The 14,579-nt window shown below is 50.0% G+C and overlaps 2 protein-coding genes across 5 annotated transcripts; both read right to left on the reverse strand.

Annotated features, from left to right (window-relative positions):
- Positions 1 to 5,230: 5,230 nt before the first annotated feature.
- Positions 5,231 to 6,393, reverse strand: Lenep (lens epithelial protein). The gene has a single exon (XM_074047955.1). The coding sequence runs from the start codon at positions 6,054 to 6,056 to the stop codon at positions 5,871 to 5,873; it is 186 nt and encodes a 61-aa protein (XP_073904056.1). The 5' UTR covers positions 6,057 to 6,393; the 3' UTR covers positions 5,231 to 5,870.
- Positions 6,394 to 6,542: 149 nt separating this feature from the next.
- Positions 6,543 to 12,551, reverse strand: Flad1 (flavin adenine dinucleotide synthetase 1). 4 transcript variants are annotated; one of them, XM_074047954.1, is made up of 8 exons: positions 12,480 to 12,551; positions 11,805 to 12,017; positions 9,461 to 10,175; positions 8,571 to 8,718; positions 7,889 to 7,987; positions 7,620 to 7,809; positions 6,867 to 6,940; positions 6,543 to 6,752 (listed from the first exon to the last, which is right to left on the reverse strand). In XM_074047954.1, the coding sequence occupies exons 2-8, from the start codon at positions 11,883 to 11,885 to the stop codon at positions 6,617 to 6,619; spliced, it is 1,443 nt and encodes a 480-aa protein (XP_073904055.1). In that variant the 5' UTR covers positions 11,886 to 12,017; positions 12,480 to 12,551; the 3' UTR covers positions 6,543 to 6,616. The 4 variants fall into 4 exon arrangements, with proteins under 4 accessions (XP_073904055.1, XP_020021790.1, XP_020021791.1 ...); XM_020166201.2 differs by having other exon boundaries at positions 9,431 to 10,175; XM_020166202.2 differs by having other exon boundaries at positions 9,431 to 10,175; positions 12,463 to 12,537.
- Positions 12,552 to 14,579: the final 2,028 nt, after the last annotated feature.

Below are 14,579 nucleotides of genomic sequence, written 5' to 3' on the forward strand. Positions count from 1 at the left end.
ACACTCAAGTCCGAAGGGCCTGGAGCGGGTGGGGAGTGGGCTGGGTTTTTTCCTTTTCTTTTGCTGTGAGGGTCTCGCTGGCCAGGGGAAGGGCCGTGCCAGAGACAAGTAGGCAACGCCAGATGCACCAATGAAACAGAGAGGGGGGCTGCTTCAGGAAGCTGGGTACATGGTTGACGAAAAAGATGGAGGGGGTCGGGCGAAAAGTGGCCCAGGGCCTCTAGAGGCAATGTAAAGGCGGGCACCTTGGCACCAGCCCTAGGGTCCAGAGACGCGAAGGGTTCTGTTAGCCCCGCCCGCCATCTCTGGGGTCGCGCCTGGCGTCTGGCTGGACACAACCCGGATCCTTCTGCAGCTGGATTGCCACTCCCCACTCCGGTGCCAGCAGTCCTGGAACCTTCTATTAGTTCCTCAGTTCCTCCCATGCTTCTCTTTTCCTTGTGCAAATAGCTCCGCTCCTTGCTCCGAGGGGGAACCCCGACTTGAAATTCCCGCCCGCCCCCAACTCAAGGCCCTCCCTCACCAAACCGCAGAGATAGCGGGCAGAGAAACGCTGATTGGAGGCCCCGCCCCTCCCGTAGAACCCCGGCTGGGCCCCCCAACCCGGACTGGAGCTGGGCGCTGCAGGGCAACTGTGGGGCCTGTCGAAGATAAGGGAGTACCCCAGATCCGCACGTCCAGGCTTAAATCTTCAGGCGACCATCTAGACCTTAATAATTGAAGAAAGTAGCAAGAGGTGGGTAAATACCCCAAAAGTGAGGCGTTCTCCCAGAGAAAGATGAAAGCCCCAGCTGGAAGAACTGTGTATCTGGGACTGGGGAGAGCGACTCGGAGCGGTGGCCAGGTGCAGGCACTGGCTGGGCCACGTGCGCCGAATGGTAGCTGCCGAAAAGTTAGATGCTTGCAGAAGCATGGGAAAAGAGGACGTCTGGCTCTGTCTGGGCGGGGTCTTAAATGAGTGGATCTGGGGGCCTGTTTCGGAATGTGGGGCGCTGAGCCCAAAGCGGAGCGTCAGCCTGCGCCAGGCGCCCACCTCTTCGCCGCTGCCCCCCTTACCTCGGCTGCCTCCGCTTCCCTCGAAAAACCCGCCGCCCAGGAAACCGCTGGGGGCGCACAGACCGCAGTCTCCTCCGCCCGCCGCCCCCCAGAACCCCCACTGCGACCGCCCAACCCACCTGAAGGGGCCGTGGCTGCCAGGGGTACCCCCCCTCCCTCCGACTCCCCCCACACCTGCGGGCAGCACTATTTATAACTCCGCGCCTATTCCGGGCCTCTCGGCTGGAGTCGGCTGCCGTGCAGCGCTAATCGCCGCCGGGATCTCTGCGCCCCCCAGGGCCGGGGGAGGTAAATTTAGCTCCAGGAAGCTCTGGGGAACATTTTCCAAAACTCCACGTCCCTGAGAAGGCGTAACAGAACCCCTCTGCACTCAGCCTCCCTCCGGCCAGCCACCAGGCGGCGTAGGTCTCCCGGCTCCTAAAACCCGGAGGTTTTAGGAGCCCCGCTAGGGGATAGGGTCGCTGTATTGAAAGCGGAGTAGGTAGAGGACTGGTGGCGAATGTTGTAAAGGTACTGAATGGCAGGAGGACTGGGTCGGCTCCGAGGCTGGCGAAGACTGGAGTCAGAGAACTGAGAAAGGGCCGGAGACCTGTGTGTGTCTAGGGGGAAATAACTCACATGTAAACGAAATGCAAATAAAAGCCTCTGCCTTGGGGGCCAACAGTGCTTGCCACGCCCCTCCTTTCCGCGTTCCTCTCCGTGTTACTGGGGAAACGTGGGAGCCCTCCATCCGGAGATCATTACTAAGATGTCCAGTTTATTGCGCTTCCCTCTTCGGACCCCTTCTCAGTAATGGCTCTTTCCCACCTGCCTCTGATAGCAGGCCTCTTGCTGTTGTACTTAGGGGTTGCTTCCAGTTGGATGGCCTTGTCAGCTACATTCCTAGCCCACCCATTCCCCTATCCTTTGTGGCCACTAGAGGGCCCTAGGAAGCCAAAAGGTAGGTGCGGGCCTTACCCTCCTCTCCTAGCCTGGTAGCGCTTCCCTTTACCTCCCACCCTCTGCATGAGCTCCTGAGGTAGTAGTTCGAACGCACAAATCATGAGCTGCTTATTTGGGAAAGAACATTGTGTGGAAGCGGCTGCATTTCTTTTTTCCTTGTGGAGGAGGAGGGTGGGCCACGAAAGATCTCCTGGTCTGGGGTGGGTTAGGTGTAAAGGACATAGTTGAGACCTCCAAATTTTCCAAGAAAGGAAGCAAAAGGGGAAGCAAGTGCTGCTTGGGACACACACTTGGCTTGCCTGTCTGCCTTCCAGGGCACTAAGGTCACATCTCCACCAACACTAACTCAAAAGAAGAAGACATGTTAAGGAGAAGCCCTGAAATTGACTTTTTTTTTTAAATGGATCTCACTATGTGGCCCAGGCTGGTCTCCAATTCCTAGATTCAAGTGATCCTTTCATCTTAGCCTACTGAGTAGCTGGGACTACAGCCCTAAATTTGAGATCAGAAAATCCTGGTTCACTATATGACTGCTCTACTGCAGAGTGTTGTCTATCTGACCTTAGACAAATCACTTTACCTCTCTGGGCTTGTTTCCTTCACATTAGTATAGGATAATTACCCATTGCCTGTTTTCCAAGTGGACTGTTGTGAAGCTGAAAGCATTCTATAGTATGAAAAGGGCTCTCAGTATATATTTTAGTTAGTCTCTGCATCATTTTTTGTAGTCTTTCCAGTATCAAGGCTCTCTCTCCAGATCTGGCACTTTCCTTGAACCTCTGGCAGTCTCTACTCCTCTTCCCTCTCCTGCTCCCCACCACCCATCTCACCACAGCCCACAGCCCTGGACTCTGCCTTCCTCCACCCACCACTTCCCTTGTGGTCTTTGCCAAATATCCCCTCCCCCAGCAAAGGCCCTTGTGCCCAGACTTCAGACTCTAGAATCCATCTGTAGGCACTGTCCAGCTTAATGGGAGGAAATCCTAAGAAAGGAAAAGAAGGCAACAGGCTTGGTATGAGTCAGGGGCTGTTGTTGGCCAAACAGGGTGCAGGCTGTAAGAGAGAGGGAGAAGCCCCACATTCAGAGAGGACGGTGAATTCTCTGACTGCCCCTCACCACTAACCTCTCCCAGCTTGGTGCCAGTACCTTCTCCCTTCTCCCTGCTGTGCCCTGGGGTGAGGAGGAGGGCTCTGAAGGAACTGGGCAAGACCAGACCTGCATGTTGTGAACATCTAAAGAGGGACACTAACTAACTAACTAATTAGGGACACTGAGCTACCAGGGGTAAAAACAATATGGAGTTCAAATACTACAGAGTACTAGGCTGCAATGAAAAAAAAAAAAAGATGTGCAAGAGCTAGGTGTGGTGGCATAGGTCCATAATCCCAGCACTTGGAAGGCAGAGGCAGGAGGATCACCAGTTTAATGACAGTCTAGACTACTTAGTGAGACCCTGTTCTCCTCTCCCTCCCTTGGCAAATAAATAAATAAATAAATAAAAGGATGGGCAAGCTCCAGATGTACTGCTGTGGTATCCTGTACAAAATATATGAAGGAAGAAAAAGCACAGTACAGAGCACTGTGCAGATTATGTTAACCAACTGTGAAGAATAAGCATCCAGAATCCAGCCACTTCTCACCACTGATATTGCTCTCAAGTCTGACTTGAGTTGTTACTGTGTCTGACCTATGTTGTGCGTATTGCCTACTAATAGGTCTCTCACCCTTTCTCCCTAAAGTCTGTTCTCAACACAGCAGCCAGTGTGAACCTTTCAAAGAAAAAAATCAATTCAATAACCCTACAAGAGCTCCTCATTTCACTCAGCATAAAAGCTCAAGTTCTTACTTAGGCCCAAGACCTGCCCCACATTCACCATCTCCCTCCCCCGCAAGTTCACCTTTTTCTTTTTTTCTATAATACCTAGCACCTAATAATATCCATAAACTTAAAAAAAAAGTCTATGGTTTATATAGACTTTCCACCTACTAGAATGCAAGTTCCACAAGTACAGGATCTGTTTTGTTCTCTGCTATATCTAAAGCTCCCAAACTGGCATACAGTAGATGCTCAGTGATGTTTGTTTATTGAGGGTTTTTTTTTTTTTTTTTTGTGGTACCAGGGCTTGAACTCAGGGCCTACACCTTGAGTTCACCAGCCATTCCACCAGCCTACACCTTGAGTTCACCAGCCATTCCACCAGCCCTTTTTTCTGAAGGGTTTTTTCGAGATAGGGTCTCACGAACTGTTTGCCCAGGCTGGCTTCGAATCGCTATCCTCCTGATCTCTCACTCCTGAGTAGTAGCTAGGATTACAGGTGTGAGCCTCTGGCACCTGGCTTGTTTTTTTAATTGGTTAATAGGTCTTTTGTGCTGGGGATTGACCCCAGGACCTTGCTGTTGTGTGTGCCAGTGCTCTACCACTGAACTACATCCCCAGCAATAATGTTTGTTGAATGAAGATGCAGTCTTTGAATCAAGTGTCTGTATGTTCTCCAAGAAGCTGGAAACTATGGTTATCTCCAAGGAGGAGAGCTGGGGGGGGTGGGGTATTGGAGGATAGGTGTAGGAAACTTACAAAAAGTAAGTTCATTAGGCACATATTAGCTTTACAAAAACAAGAGGAAAAGGAGTTAACTAAGACTAAAACTGAGGAAGAGCTGGTCCCAATACCTTTCCCAGGCTTGTGCCCCAGGTAAGAGAGGTGGACAATAGCTGGATACCAAAAGATGCCAGGAAATGCTGGAGGGTTATCTCAGGGAAACATTGAATAAACCCTATGGTTAACTTTAAGGTTGTGGGGGGCTATGGGTGGGCATGTCAGTGAGCATGGAAGTGATTCAGGGAAAGCATGTAATTGGTGTTTGCAAAGGGGACGCAAGGAGTCAAATCTACTCACTCAGGCTATTTTGTGTCCTGACAGTCATGCTGTGATAAGCCTGAAGGACCTGTGTGGCCACGGCTGGTGCTTTTCTCCTGCATCTTTGTGTGTGAGCTGGGATCTCTTGTAGCTCATGGGGCCTGCTTCCTCTACAAGCTGAGGAATGGCTCAGTGTTTTCCCCAAGCTCTTCAGAGGCAGGCAGGGAACTGCCTAGACCAGGTCTCATTTGGGAAGGGGCTGGGTTGAGTCCCCTCTTAACACCATGGGCCTCACGGAAGATCCCACCCAAGGTGAACCCCCTCCCTACACACAGGCTGGGAGGAACCTGGCCTTTCTGCTCTCCACCCAGGCACCAGTGAGTCAGGAAACATGGTTTACAATCTTAATTCTACCCAGGACAATCTCCTTCACTCTTTGGTCTTCACTTAGGTTCCAAGACCCTTTCAGTACTGACTTTTCCTCATTCCTCTTTAGACATTTAGAATTTTGGGCCTGAAGGCCTATTTATTATTTGTATAGTTCAGTGATTCTCAAACAGAGATCTTAGGGGGCATCCCATTCCTGGTACTAAGAGGGCATGGTAAGATCAACCATCTGGGTTGGTGGGCTCACTGTGCCAGGCTTGGAAGAGTACCAGGTTGTGTTGGCAGTCTTATTGGGGTCCTAGTCAGCAAGTCAAGCTTCTGCCCACCAGAGGTCCATCAGAGGCAGGAGTTGGGAATGGAGGCTCAGAGATGAGGCAGGTCTAACAAAGATGGCACAACTCAAAGCAGGATCCACACTTCACTCTTCACTCATTTGTGGCTCATTGTTGGCTGAGCACAGCTGGCCTGAGGAGTCACGATGGGGCTACAGAAGAGAATGGGTAGCTGAAAGGCAGGCTCTATCAGACACTGAGCTGCACCTCCTGTCTGATTGCCCTACCCTGCCCACCTGAGTGATGCCAGCAGTCATGGTGCCAGAGAGGGAGAGGAGGTAGCTCCCTGCTGCTATTAGTCCAGTAATTCCTTGATACACCAGCAGCAGAGGAGGATGTAGGCTATTTCCTTCAGGGTCCGATGCAGGCCCTCCCACCCTGTGCCCATCTTAATGACAGGCACCCGGAGCCCAGCATCTCGAAGGGCTCCTCCAAGGGAGAAGGGTAGAGTCTGGGCTAGGGGCTGTGTCCAGGACTGCATGTGGGCAGCAGTTCTGAGGAAGGGTGTGGGAACTGTCCTTGGTGCCTTTTATTAACTGTGCCCACCCCCCCTCAGGCCTCATGACTACAGACAAAGGCCCCAGGGTTTAGCAAAAGAAGGTTCTGGGTCTGGGAACAGGCTGAGTCAGCCCCTATGGACAGGGATGGGGGTGGGGTTGGTAGAAGGGAGGGGCTGGCCACTGCATCTTTCATTTCCACAGCCAAGCCAGCTCAGCTTCCTTTCCTCTGGCTTGGGTGGTGCCCTGACTGGTTGCCCCCTTCTCAGTGGTTGGCATAACTACTGCTCCCACCCTCTGGAAGGCTCTGGCTGAGGCTACCATTGAGAATCATCCATGAGTTTCCTTCAGCCAATTCTGTCCCATCCCTGGGCCCCTCTGGGTGAACATGTCCAGCTCAGAGCTGGCGCCTCTGGCTCACTTTTGCCTCTCCTATCCCCTGGAGCAGGAAGGCACAGCTAAAGCAACAGTCACAGTGAGAGGCATGGTTTATTGACAGGTTACACCCCAGGCCGGCCGCCTTCCCTTCTTCCCCTGTGCAAGGTCATGTGCGGGAGTTCCGCTCCTCCTCTTCATTCTCAAGTAGGTATGCAGGACGGTAGGTAAGGTGCCCTCCTGGACTCAGGCACTTCAGGGCCGGATTCTGCACTGTGTTCTCCTGACTCCCCAGTGATGTATAGCTGGAGTGGTGAAACAGAAGGCAAATGCATGGTGGGCAGGCTCTCCTGGTGGCTCTCCCTATCCAGCACCCTCACACCCTTCCCACACCCATTCTACTCCCCTAACAGTCTTACCCTCGATCATATAGGATACAGTATGGGACAAACAGCTGACGCAGAAAGTCCCAGATGTTTCTGTAGGTCCAGTCCTGGGAGATCAGAATCATAAAATAGTTGCAAATACTCTTTCCCATACCTACTCTTGCTATCCTAGGGAGGCTGGCTATCTGGTTCTCTGATGTATCTTGCTCTGTGCAGGCTAAGCAGTAAGACAGAAAAGGCCTTTAACCTTCTGCTCCTCTCCATTCCCCAGCCATCCTTCACTTATGAGTATAAGCTCCTAAGGGAAGGACCATGTGTCTAAGCCAGTGCTGTCAGGTAGAACTTTCTGTGATGATGGAAATTCTTCATCTGTGCTAATATGTAGGTTATTTGAAATGTGGCTAATGCAACTGATGAACTTAATTTTTAATTGCATTTAATTAAAAGAAACTGAGATATAATTCACGTGTCATAAATTTCATCTTTTGAAAGTATATAATTTTGTGTCTCATTTTAATTATAATTTAACTATGAATAAATTGCTAGTGGCTATCATATTGGGCAGCACAGATCCGAGTCACTGTTTTGTCCACAATAGAAAGCATAATGCCTGCCATTGAGTGAGTGCTCAGTAAATATTGGCCAAAAGGATGAATGAACAAATAGTATTGCCTCCCTTGGAAGATGGGGCCCCTTTGTCCAAGCCTCAGGCTCCACCCAAGGAGCCAGGGTGTAATGATTGATAGGGCACAGGAGACCTAAGACAATAAATCTTCATCCCATTACCAGCAGTGGGTTGATGCGCATGAAGGAAGGCCAGCTGGGGTCAGTGGGACTGAAAGGGCAGAGGCTACAAGAGTAGGGGTCGGTCCGTCGGGTGCCCATCAGGACAGCCTCCAGTTGGGGGTGCTGTGCCTGCAATTCACTCAGGGCCTGCTTCATGTCACCCTCAGCCTCCAACACCTGCAGATTATACCTTAGAAAGGAACAGAATTGAAGGTCAGAGTGGGTCCTGCCAAGCCTCTCTTGGAGCCCAAATCTCTAGGCCCTTGTACCTCTTGATGGTGTCTTGTAGAAACTGTTCCAGCTCAGGGAAAGGAGAGATGCTGCGAATATACAGGATCTGGAGAGGTTTTGGAACATCAGGAAATTTCCTGAGGAGGGGGGAGAATCCATAGGCTTGCCAGCACAGACAAGGAAATGGCTCTCCAGAGAGCTCACTATTCTCTTTGGTCGCTGGAATGAACACCCTCCCCTTCTCTCCTTCCTTTGTCTTTTTCATTAGAAAACTCAATTCCTCTGAGAAGCCAACCCTGATCTCTCACCTCTCAAACCTGAGTATCCTTATTTCTTGTAGGAAATTTTTTTGGAGGTTGAGTCTCACTGTGTTGCCCAGGCTGGCTTCCAATTCCTAGGCTCAGGTGATCCTCCCACCTCAATTTTCTGAGTGCTGACACTGCCACCACACCAGGCTGTTAGGGATTTCTGGTAAATCACACCTTCCCAATAGCACTGAGATCTTTCTGTTATAGAGATGGTGGCCTACACATCCAGACCCAGGGACAGGCATGTGTAATATGCTCAATAGATATGGTAGGGGAGTGGAACTGAGAGGTCACATGACTACCTCCTTCCCAAACTTTACCTATGTACCCCATCTCCCTTTCTGAAATGGGGAGCTGGAGAATAGGACAGAGTAGGTGTCTCAGGGGCTGTGCCTCCCAGGGACAGGCTTACCTCTGCACAGCTGCATAGAAGAGGTGCAGGAGGGCTGTACAGTCCTTACCCCCGTTGAAGCCCACACAGAGCTGGTTGAGGTGGTACCGATCTAAGGCAGTCTCAATGGTCTGAAGGGCGCTTGTTACCTTTTTTCCCAGAGAAGACCCTGCCATGCAGACAGGGAATAAGGCATCAGATAGATATATGGTTGTTAAAGAGGCTATGTTGCCCTATTAAAACCCTTCAATATCTTCCCAGTGTTCCTAGAATTAAGTCCAAACTCTCTCACGCTGCCTACTGGACCCACAGTCTGCCCCCTGCCTGCCATTCAGCCACATCTCACGTTACTTTGGCCTCAGTGTCTTTCCTGTGGTGCAGACACTGAGGGTGGGAGTGTGGGGTGCTCTGGCATCCTTCTATTCTCTGAAATCCCAAGCTACTTCTATCCAGGCCTTCTTTTATCTGTTTGCTTTTGCCCACCACCTTTTCTAACCAAATTCTCCTTATCACTCCGCTTTTGTCACCTGAGCAGAGAAGGCTTCTCTGACTCCAGATCAAGACTGATCTCCTTGCTGTGGAGCCTTTATACTTGTATCTCATGCATGATCACCTACTGTAATGTCTACCCTTCTTGTTAAACCCTTGGTCCATAACAGCAGGGCATCCATGTGTCCTGCTGAGCTATCTCCCCAACACCTAGCACAGTGCTGGTGAAGGTAGGTATTCAATCGCTATTTATTGGAAGAATGAAGAATCAATAGTAGCTATCTTCTACCCTTTCCTGGATTTGTGGGATGCCCCGTATAGGCCCTGATTACCAGATGCAGAGTGGCACTACTAATCTGGTATGAGCTTCACCTTCCTGAGGAGACTCCTACCTGATTCAGCAAGTTTGTATACAGCCTCACCGGCCTGTTCCACAGCATTAGGCGTGTAGGGGACCAGTGATCCCTCGGGCAGACGGGCTGTCAGGTAGGCCAGACATTCCTCCAAGGGCTCTTCTTCCTCAGAGTCTAGAGTCAGCTTCACCTGATAGTAGTTGCTGCCCCAGTCAGGGTAGGAACCCAGGCCAAGCCTATGCCCAAAGTGGGTCTGGGTCTCAGCTAGGATGGGGGCGATAGAGGTCTCGGCAGCAGCCACATACAGCTCCTTTGAGTGGAACTGCACAGCTGTATTTTGGAACAGCCCCTTCAGCCCCTCTAGCACCCGCCGCAGCAGCTCCGGAATGCCTGGGAAGAGGTAGACGTTTCGGACGGAGACCAATGGGAATCTGAAGGGGCAGCCAGTGCGAGGATCTATACCGTAATGCAGGCGGGCAGAGGAGGGCACCAGCGACAGTTTCTCCCAGCCCTCCCCTCCTAGGGTTTTGATGGCTGCTTGCAGCTCAGGGTGTGGCTTGAGCTCCTCCCCAAAGGCCTGTGCCACTGCCTCAAAAGTGACATCATCATGAGTGGGGCCGATGCCCCCTGCAGTGAGGACGTGGGTGAAGCGGTTGGAGAAAGAGGTGACCTCAGCTGCAATGGTGGTTACCTCATCAGGTACAATAGAGACTCGGCAAACCTGGACTCCCAGAGAGCGCAATGTCCGGCACAGAAAGTAGGTGTTTGTGTCCTGAGTATGTCCCTGGGATTGGGGGGAGGATGAGACTGTCAGTGCTGTGGGGATGAATGGCATAGGAGTAAGATAGCTGCACTTGCCTGATACGGGTGCTCTGCTCTTTGGCAGACACCGCATCAGGCTGCAGAGGAGCCTGGTACGAGTGAGAAAATCCACATGGAGTTGGGGATGAGGTGATTCACCTTGGGCCGCCTTTGCTGAACTTTGACCCTGACCTCACCTATGTTTATGGACTCAGTTATCAATTCTGTGTGGACAACTTGTCTACTTCCTCACCAACCCTGTCAGTTTTAGGCCCCTGGTTCCAAGTGCTTACTGGGAGCTTCACTATTTCCTTGGCTGTTGTCACTTTGTGCAGTGGTACCCCAGACACTGTCCATAGCCAGTCAGACCCTCATCTTGTCAACTCTACTTCTGAAATGTTTCCCCATTTCCCTGCTCTCTTTTCTATCCCCACTGCCACTAAACAGGTCCTCAGCACCTTTCACCTGGACAATGGTGACAGCCTCCTGGCCAGGCTTCCAGCCTCCAGCCACTATACTTTGCTCTGTGTATCTTCCGAATAACCTTTCTAGTGTGTCACTGTGATTGCATCACTCTTGGACTCAAAAGCCATTTGTTGTTTCCAGTTGTATATAGAATAAAGTTCAAATTCCTTTGCAAGCATTTGAAGCTGTCTGAGATGTCTCCTTTCTGCTTTTCTAGCCCCACCTCCTTCTTCTCTACAAAGGGGTTAGTGGTTAAAAGTTTGTAATCTGGCTGGGTGCCAGTGTGATCTTAGCTACTCAGGAGGCAGAGATCAGGAGGATTGTGGTTCAAGTTCAGCTTGGGGAAAATAGTTCGAAACCCTACCTTGAAAAAATACCCAACCCAAAAAAGGGCTGGCAGAGTAGCTCAAGTGGTAGAGCATCTGCCTAGCAAGTCTGAGGCACTGAGTTAAAACCCCAGTACCACCACCACTACCACCACCAAAAAAAAAAAAAAAAAAAAAAAAGTTTGTGTTCTAGAGTAAGGGAAAAATCAGGTTGGAATTCCACCTCCAGTTGTGTAAACGTTGAGTAAGTTTCTCAACCTCTCGATATGAATTAAGATTATAAAAGGGCCAACTTCATAGAATTGATGTGAAAATTTGCAAAATGACACATGTGATGTGATAAACACACTGCCAGGCTCTAGTAAACACTCAAAAACTATGGATCAATATTGCTATTACAAATCTGATGCTTGCCATGTCCTCTAGTAACACCCCTGATCATTCAGAGGGATTCGTCTCTTCAGTACTTTCCTTCTAGCTCACATAGCCACTTTTCCAGTGCCTTGGATCATATCCAAATAGGTTGGATGTAATTCTTAAATACATGCACCTGTATCTCCTCTACTTGCTGGGATTCCTTATCCTTGTTGTGTAGCCCCTCTGCCCTCTATCATACTGCTTGGCAAATTTTAAGCACCTTGCTACAGGTCTTTCTTGAAAGAATGAGGGTCAGTTTTCTTTCAGTATGTTGGACTCACTCCGGGACTCCAATGCGGCAGGCAAGAGGGCTCCCACCCTGTTGCACCTCCCTCAACAGGATGGAGCAAGCCTTTAACCACAGGAGAACGCCACGCCCTCCCCCTCTTCTGTCCCAGACACACCTTGAGGATCTCATCTCCAACAATGATGATGCCCGCCGTCACGCTGCGCCCCGGGGGACGTTCAGAGGCCCTAGATGCCATGGTTCTGCCTTCTCTGCCCCTCCGCAAGGCTCTCCAGTAGCCACCCAGACCCCCAAATAGGGGCCGTAAGCACTGGGGGACCGCCAGGTCTACAGGGCGCTGGAGGCCATATAGGCTCCGGGTGGAGGAAACCTGGAGAAGCCAGAAACGATAATAGAGGAGGGCAGGAGTGCACGTTCCTCCTTAGAGGAAGACTCTTGGTCTTCTCTAACCGCATTCTTGACAAGCAACTGCTCTATTCCTGCCTTCTTAATAAACGTGTTCTCAAATCCCAATTCATGATCCTATAAATGTCTTAGTTTTAGTTTTCTTAAAACGTACTGCTTTCCTGGAACTTATCACTTTACACGTCTGCTGTCGGCAGAACTGTCTTCAAGAGTTTGTTCTATCTTGGGTATGTGTCCCTTTAAATCTCTCCCCTTCGGAGTATCTGTCTCTTTAAATGTCTACCTTGTCCTGGGCCATGGCCTCTTTAAATGCGTTCCCTCCCTCCACTACCGACCAGAACCCAATCGCCTTCTCCTGCACCCTTACAACACCGGCATCTCCTCTCCCCACCTGCTTTCGGGCTACTGACCTCTTCTAGGATCTCACCTGCCTATTTTACCCCTTCACCGAGTCTTTCCCTTCCTCATGCTCTGGGACAACTTCCGTAATCAAAGTCCTGCCTTACCCACACTACCTAGTTTTGATTAGTTATTTTCGCTGTCGCTCAGACACTTCCCAATAGTCCTATTGGTGCAGTCGACTGTCGTTTACAGACTTGTCCCGCAGGCGGGAGTAATGCTACGTTGTTACTGGCAACACCACGTGGGCATCACTCACCCGGAAGTGTGGGGGCGGGACTTAGCCTAGGGAGGGCTGGACCTGGGAGGTTTGGGTCCTCACGCAATCTGTAATTCGGAGTTGCTCAAAGTAGTTTGGGATGCTTTCTGGTGCCCTAAGTAAAAGTAGGCACGATTCTACTCTCCGTTTGTATTCCAGTTCTTGTATGGACATGCTGTTTTTATTAACTATGACTAATTTTAGGCTGGGGATCAGGGGCTGTTAAGTACTATCAGAAGGGATTTTTATTTTTATATTTTTTGGACTCAAGACTTTGCGCTTGCAAAGCGAACACTACCGCTTGAGTCATGCCCCCAGTCCATTTTGCTCTGGTTATCTTGGAGATGTGGGTCTCTTGAACTATTTGCCTGGTTGGCCTCAAACCATGATCCTCCCTATCTCGGCCTACCAAGTAGCCAGGAGTACAGGCGTTGAGCCACTGGCAGACTGGCTTTATTAATTTTTGTTTGTTGTGACTGGGGTTCTCTATGCAGCTCAAACTGGCCTTGAACTGATTCTCCTGCCTCCCAAGTGCTGGGATTACAGATGTGTAACACCATGCCTGATATGGGGCTCTGGGGAGTCTAGGTTGGCCTTGAACAACTGGGCTCAAGCGACCCCGACCCCCGCATCTATAGGCCCAAGCCACTGAGCCCACGTGGGATTTTATCTTGTAGCAGAAGGAAGTTGAAGGGAGAATGTTTGTCAGCCTTGCTGGGGTAGGATGATCTTGGAATAGGTGAGTTTTTAGTATACATGATAAAGTAGTAAACATCCTTGACAAGGGAAAAACAAAACAAAAAAATCCCTTTCTTGCCACAGGTGATGTTTAGTTCCATCACCTCTCATTATTGGTCCTGTAGGGAGACAGTAAGCAGAGTGCCTTATGTTTACTTTGGATTCTCACACCATCCTACCATTCTAACTTCCATTTCAGTTGCCTTTATTCTGAAAGTGCCTTTTTGGGGTGTGTTTTGGTGGACCTGGAGTTTGAACTCAGGGATTCACACTTGCAAAGAAGGCGCTCTACTGCTTGAGCCACACCTCCAGTCCATTTTGCTCTGGTTATTTTGGAGATGGGGTCTTGGGAACTATTTGCTTGGGATGGCCTTGAACGATAATCGTCTCTATCTCAGCCTCCGAAGTAGTTAGGATTACAGGCATGAGCTGCCAGCACCTGGCTAAAAAAATAAAAATGAGAAAAAGTGCTTCTTAGACTTTATTTTTTGTACTAATCCTTTGGGGGAATTATTCAGTGCGTTTGGGTGACTACTGAGATCCACACGTACCCATCCAAGTTCCCCTGTGATGCTGATGCTGGTCTGTGGACCACATTTTGAGTAGGAAGGGTTTAACATTCATTGTTTGGAGGAATGCTGTACCGTACCTGGCCACATTTTACTCCACAAAATGTAAAATAAATATGACACTCAGTTTATAAGTCAAGAGCAGGCTTAGAAAGGTGAAGGGATGGCCTGCACCATTCTCTTCTTCCTCAAGTAATAGGCCCCTTCCCCACTTTTTTTGTGGTACGAGAGGTTTGAACTCAGGGCTTTGTGCTTGCTGGCCAGGTGCTTTACCACTTCAGCCACACTCTCAGGCTCTTCCCCTCCCCTCTTTTTTCCCCCCAAGTTAAAAAACCCTCCGTTCTAAAAGAACACACACTTGCTCAATGACACAAACCACATGCTCCAATATCTTTATTGTAATAAAGGTGATATATTTGATCCTCTCCCAAAACAAAATATCAGCTTAGTTCCAATGTGCTACTTGTGAGTTTTCAAGCTTAAGTGCACATTAGAGACACTGGGAGAGCTTAACACATTGCTGGACTCCACCCTCAGTTTGGAATTCGATACATCTGGGATG

This window comes from Castor canadensis, chromosome 11, assembly GCF_047511655.1.
Source record: "Castor canadensis chromosome 11, mCasCan1.hap1v2, whole genome shotgun sequence".
NCBI classification, from domain to species: Eukaryota; Metazoa; Chordata; class Mammalia; order Rodentia; family Castoridae; genus Castor; species Castor canadensis.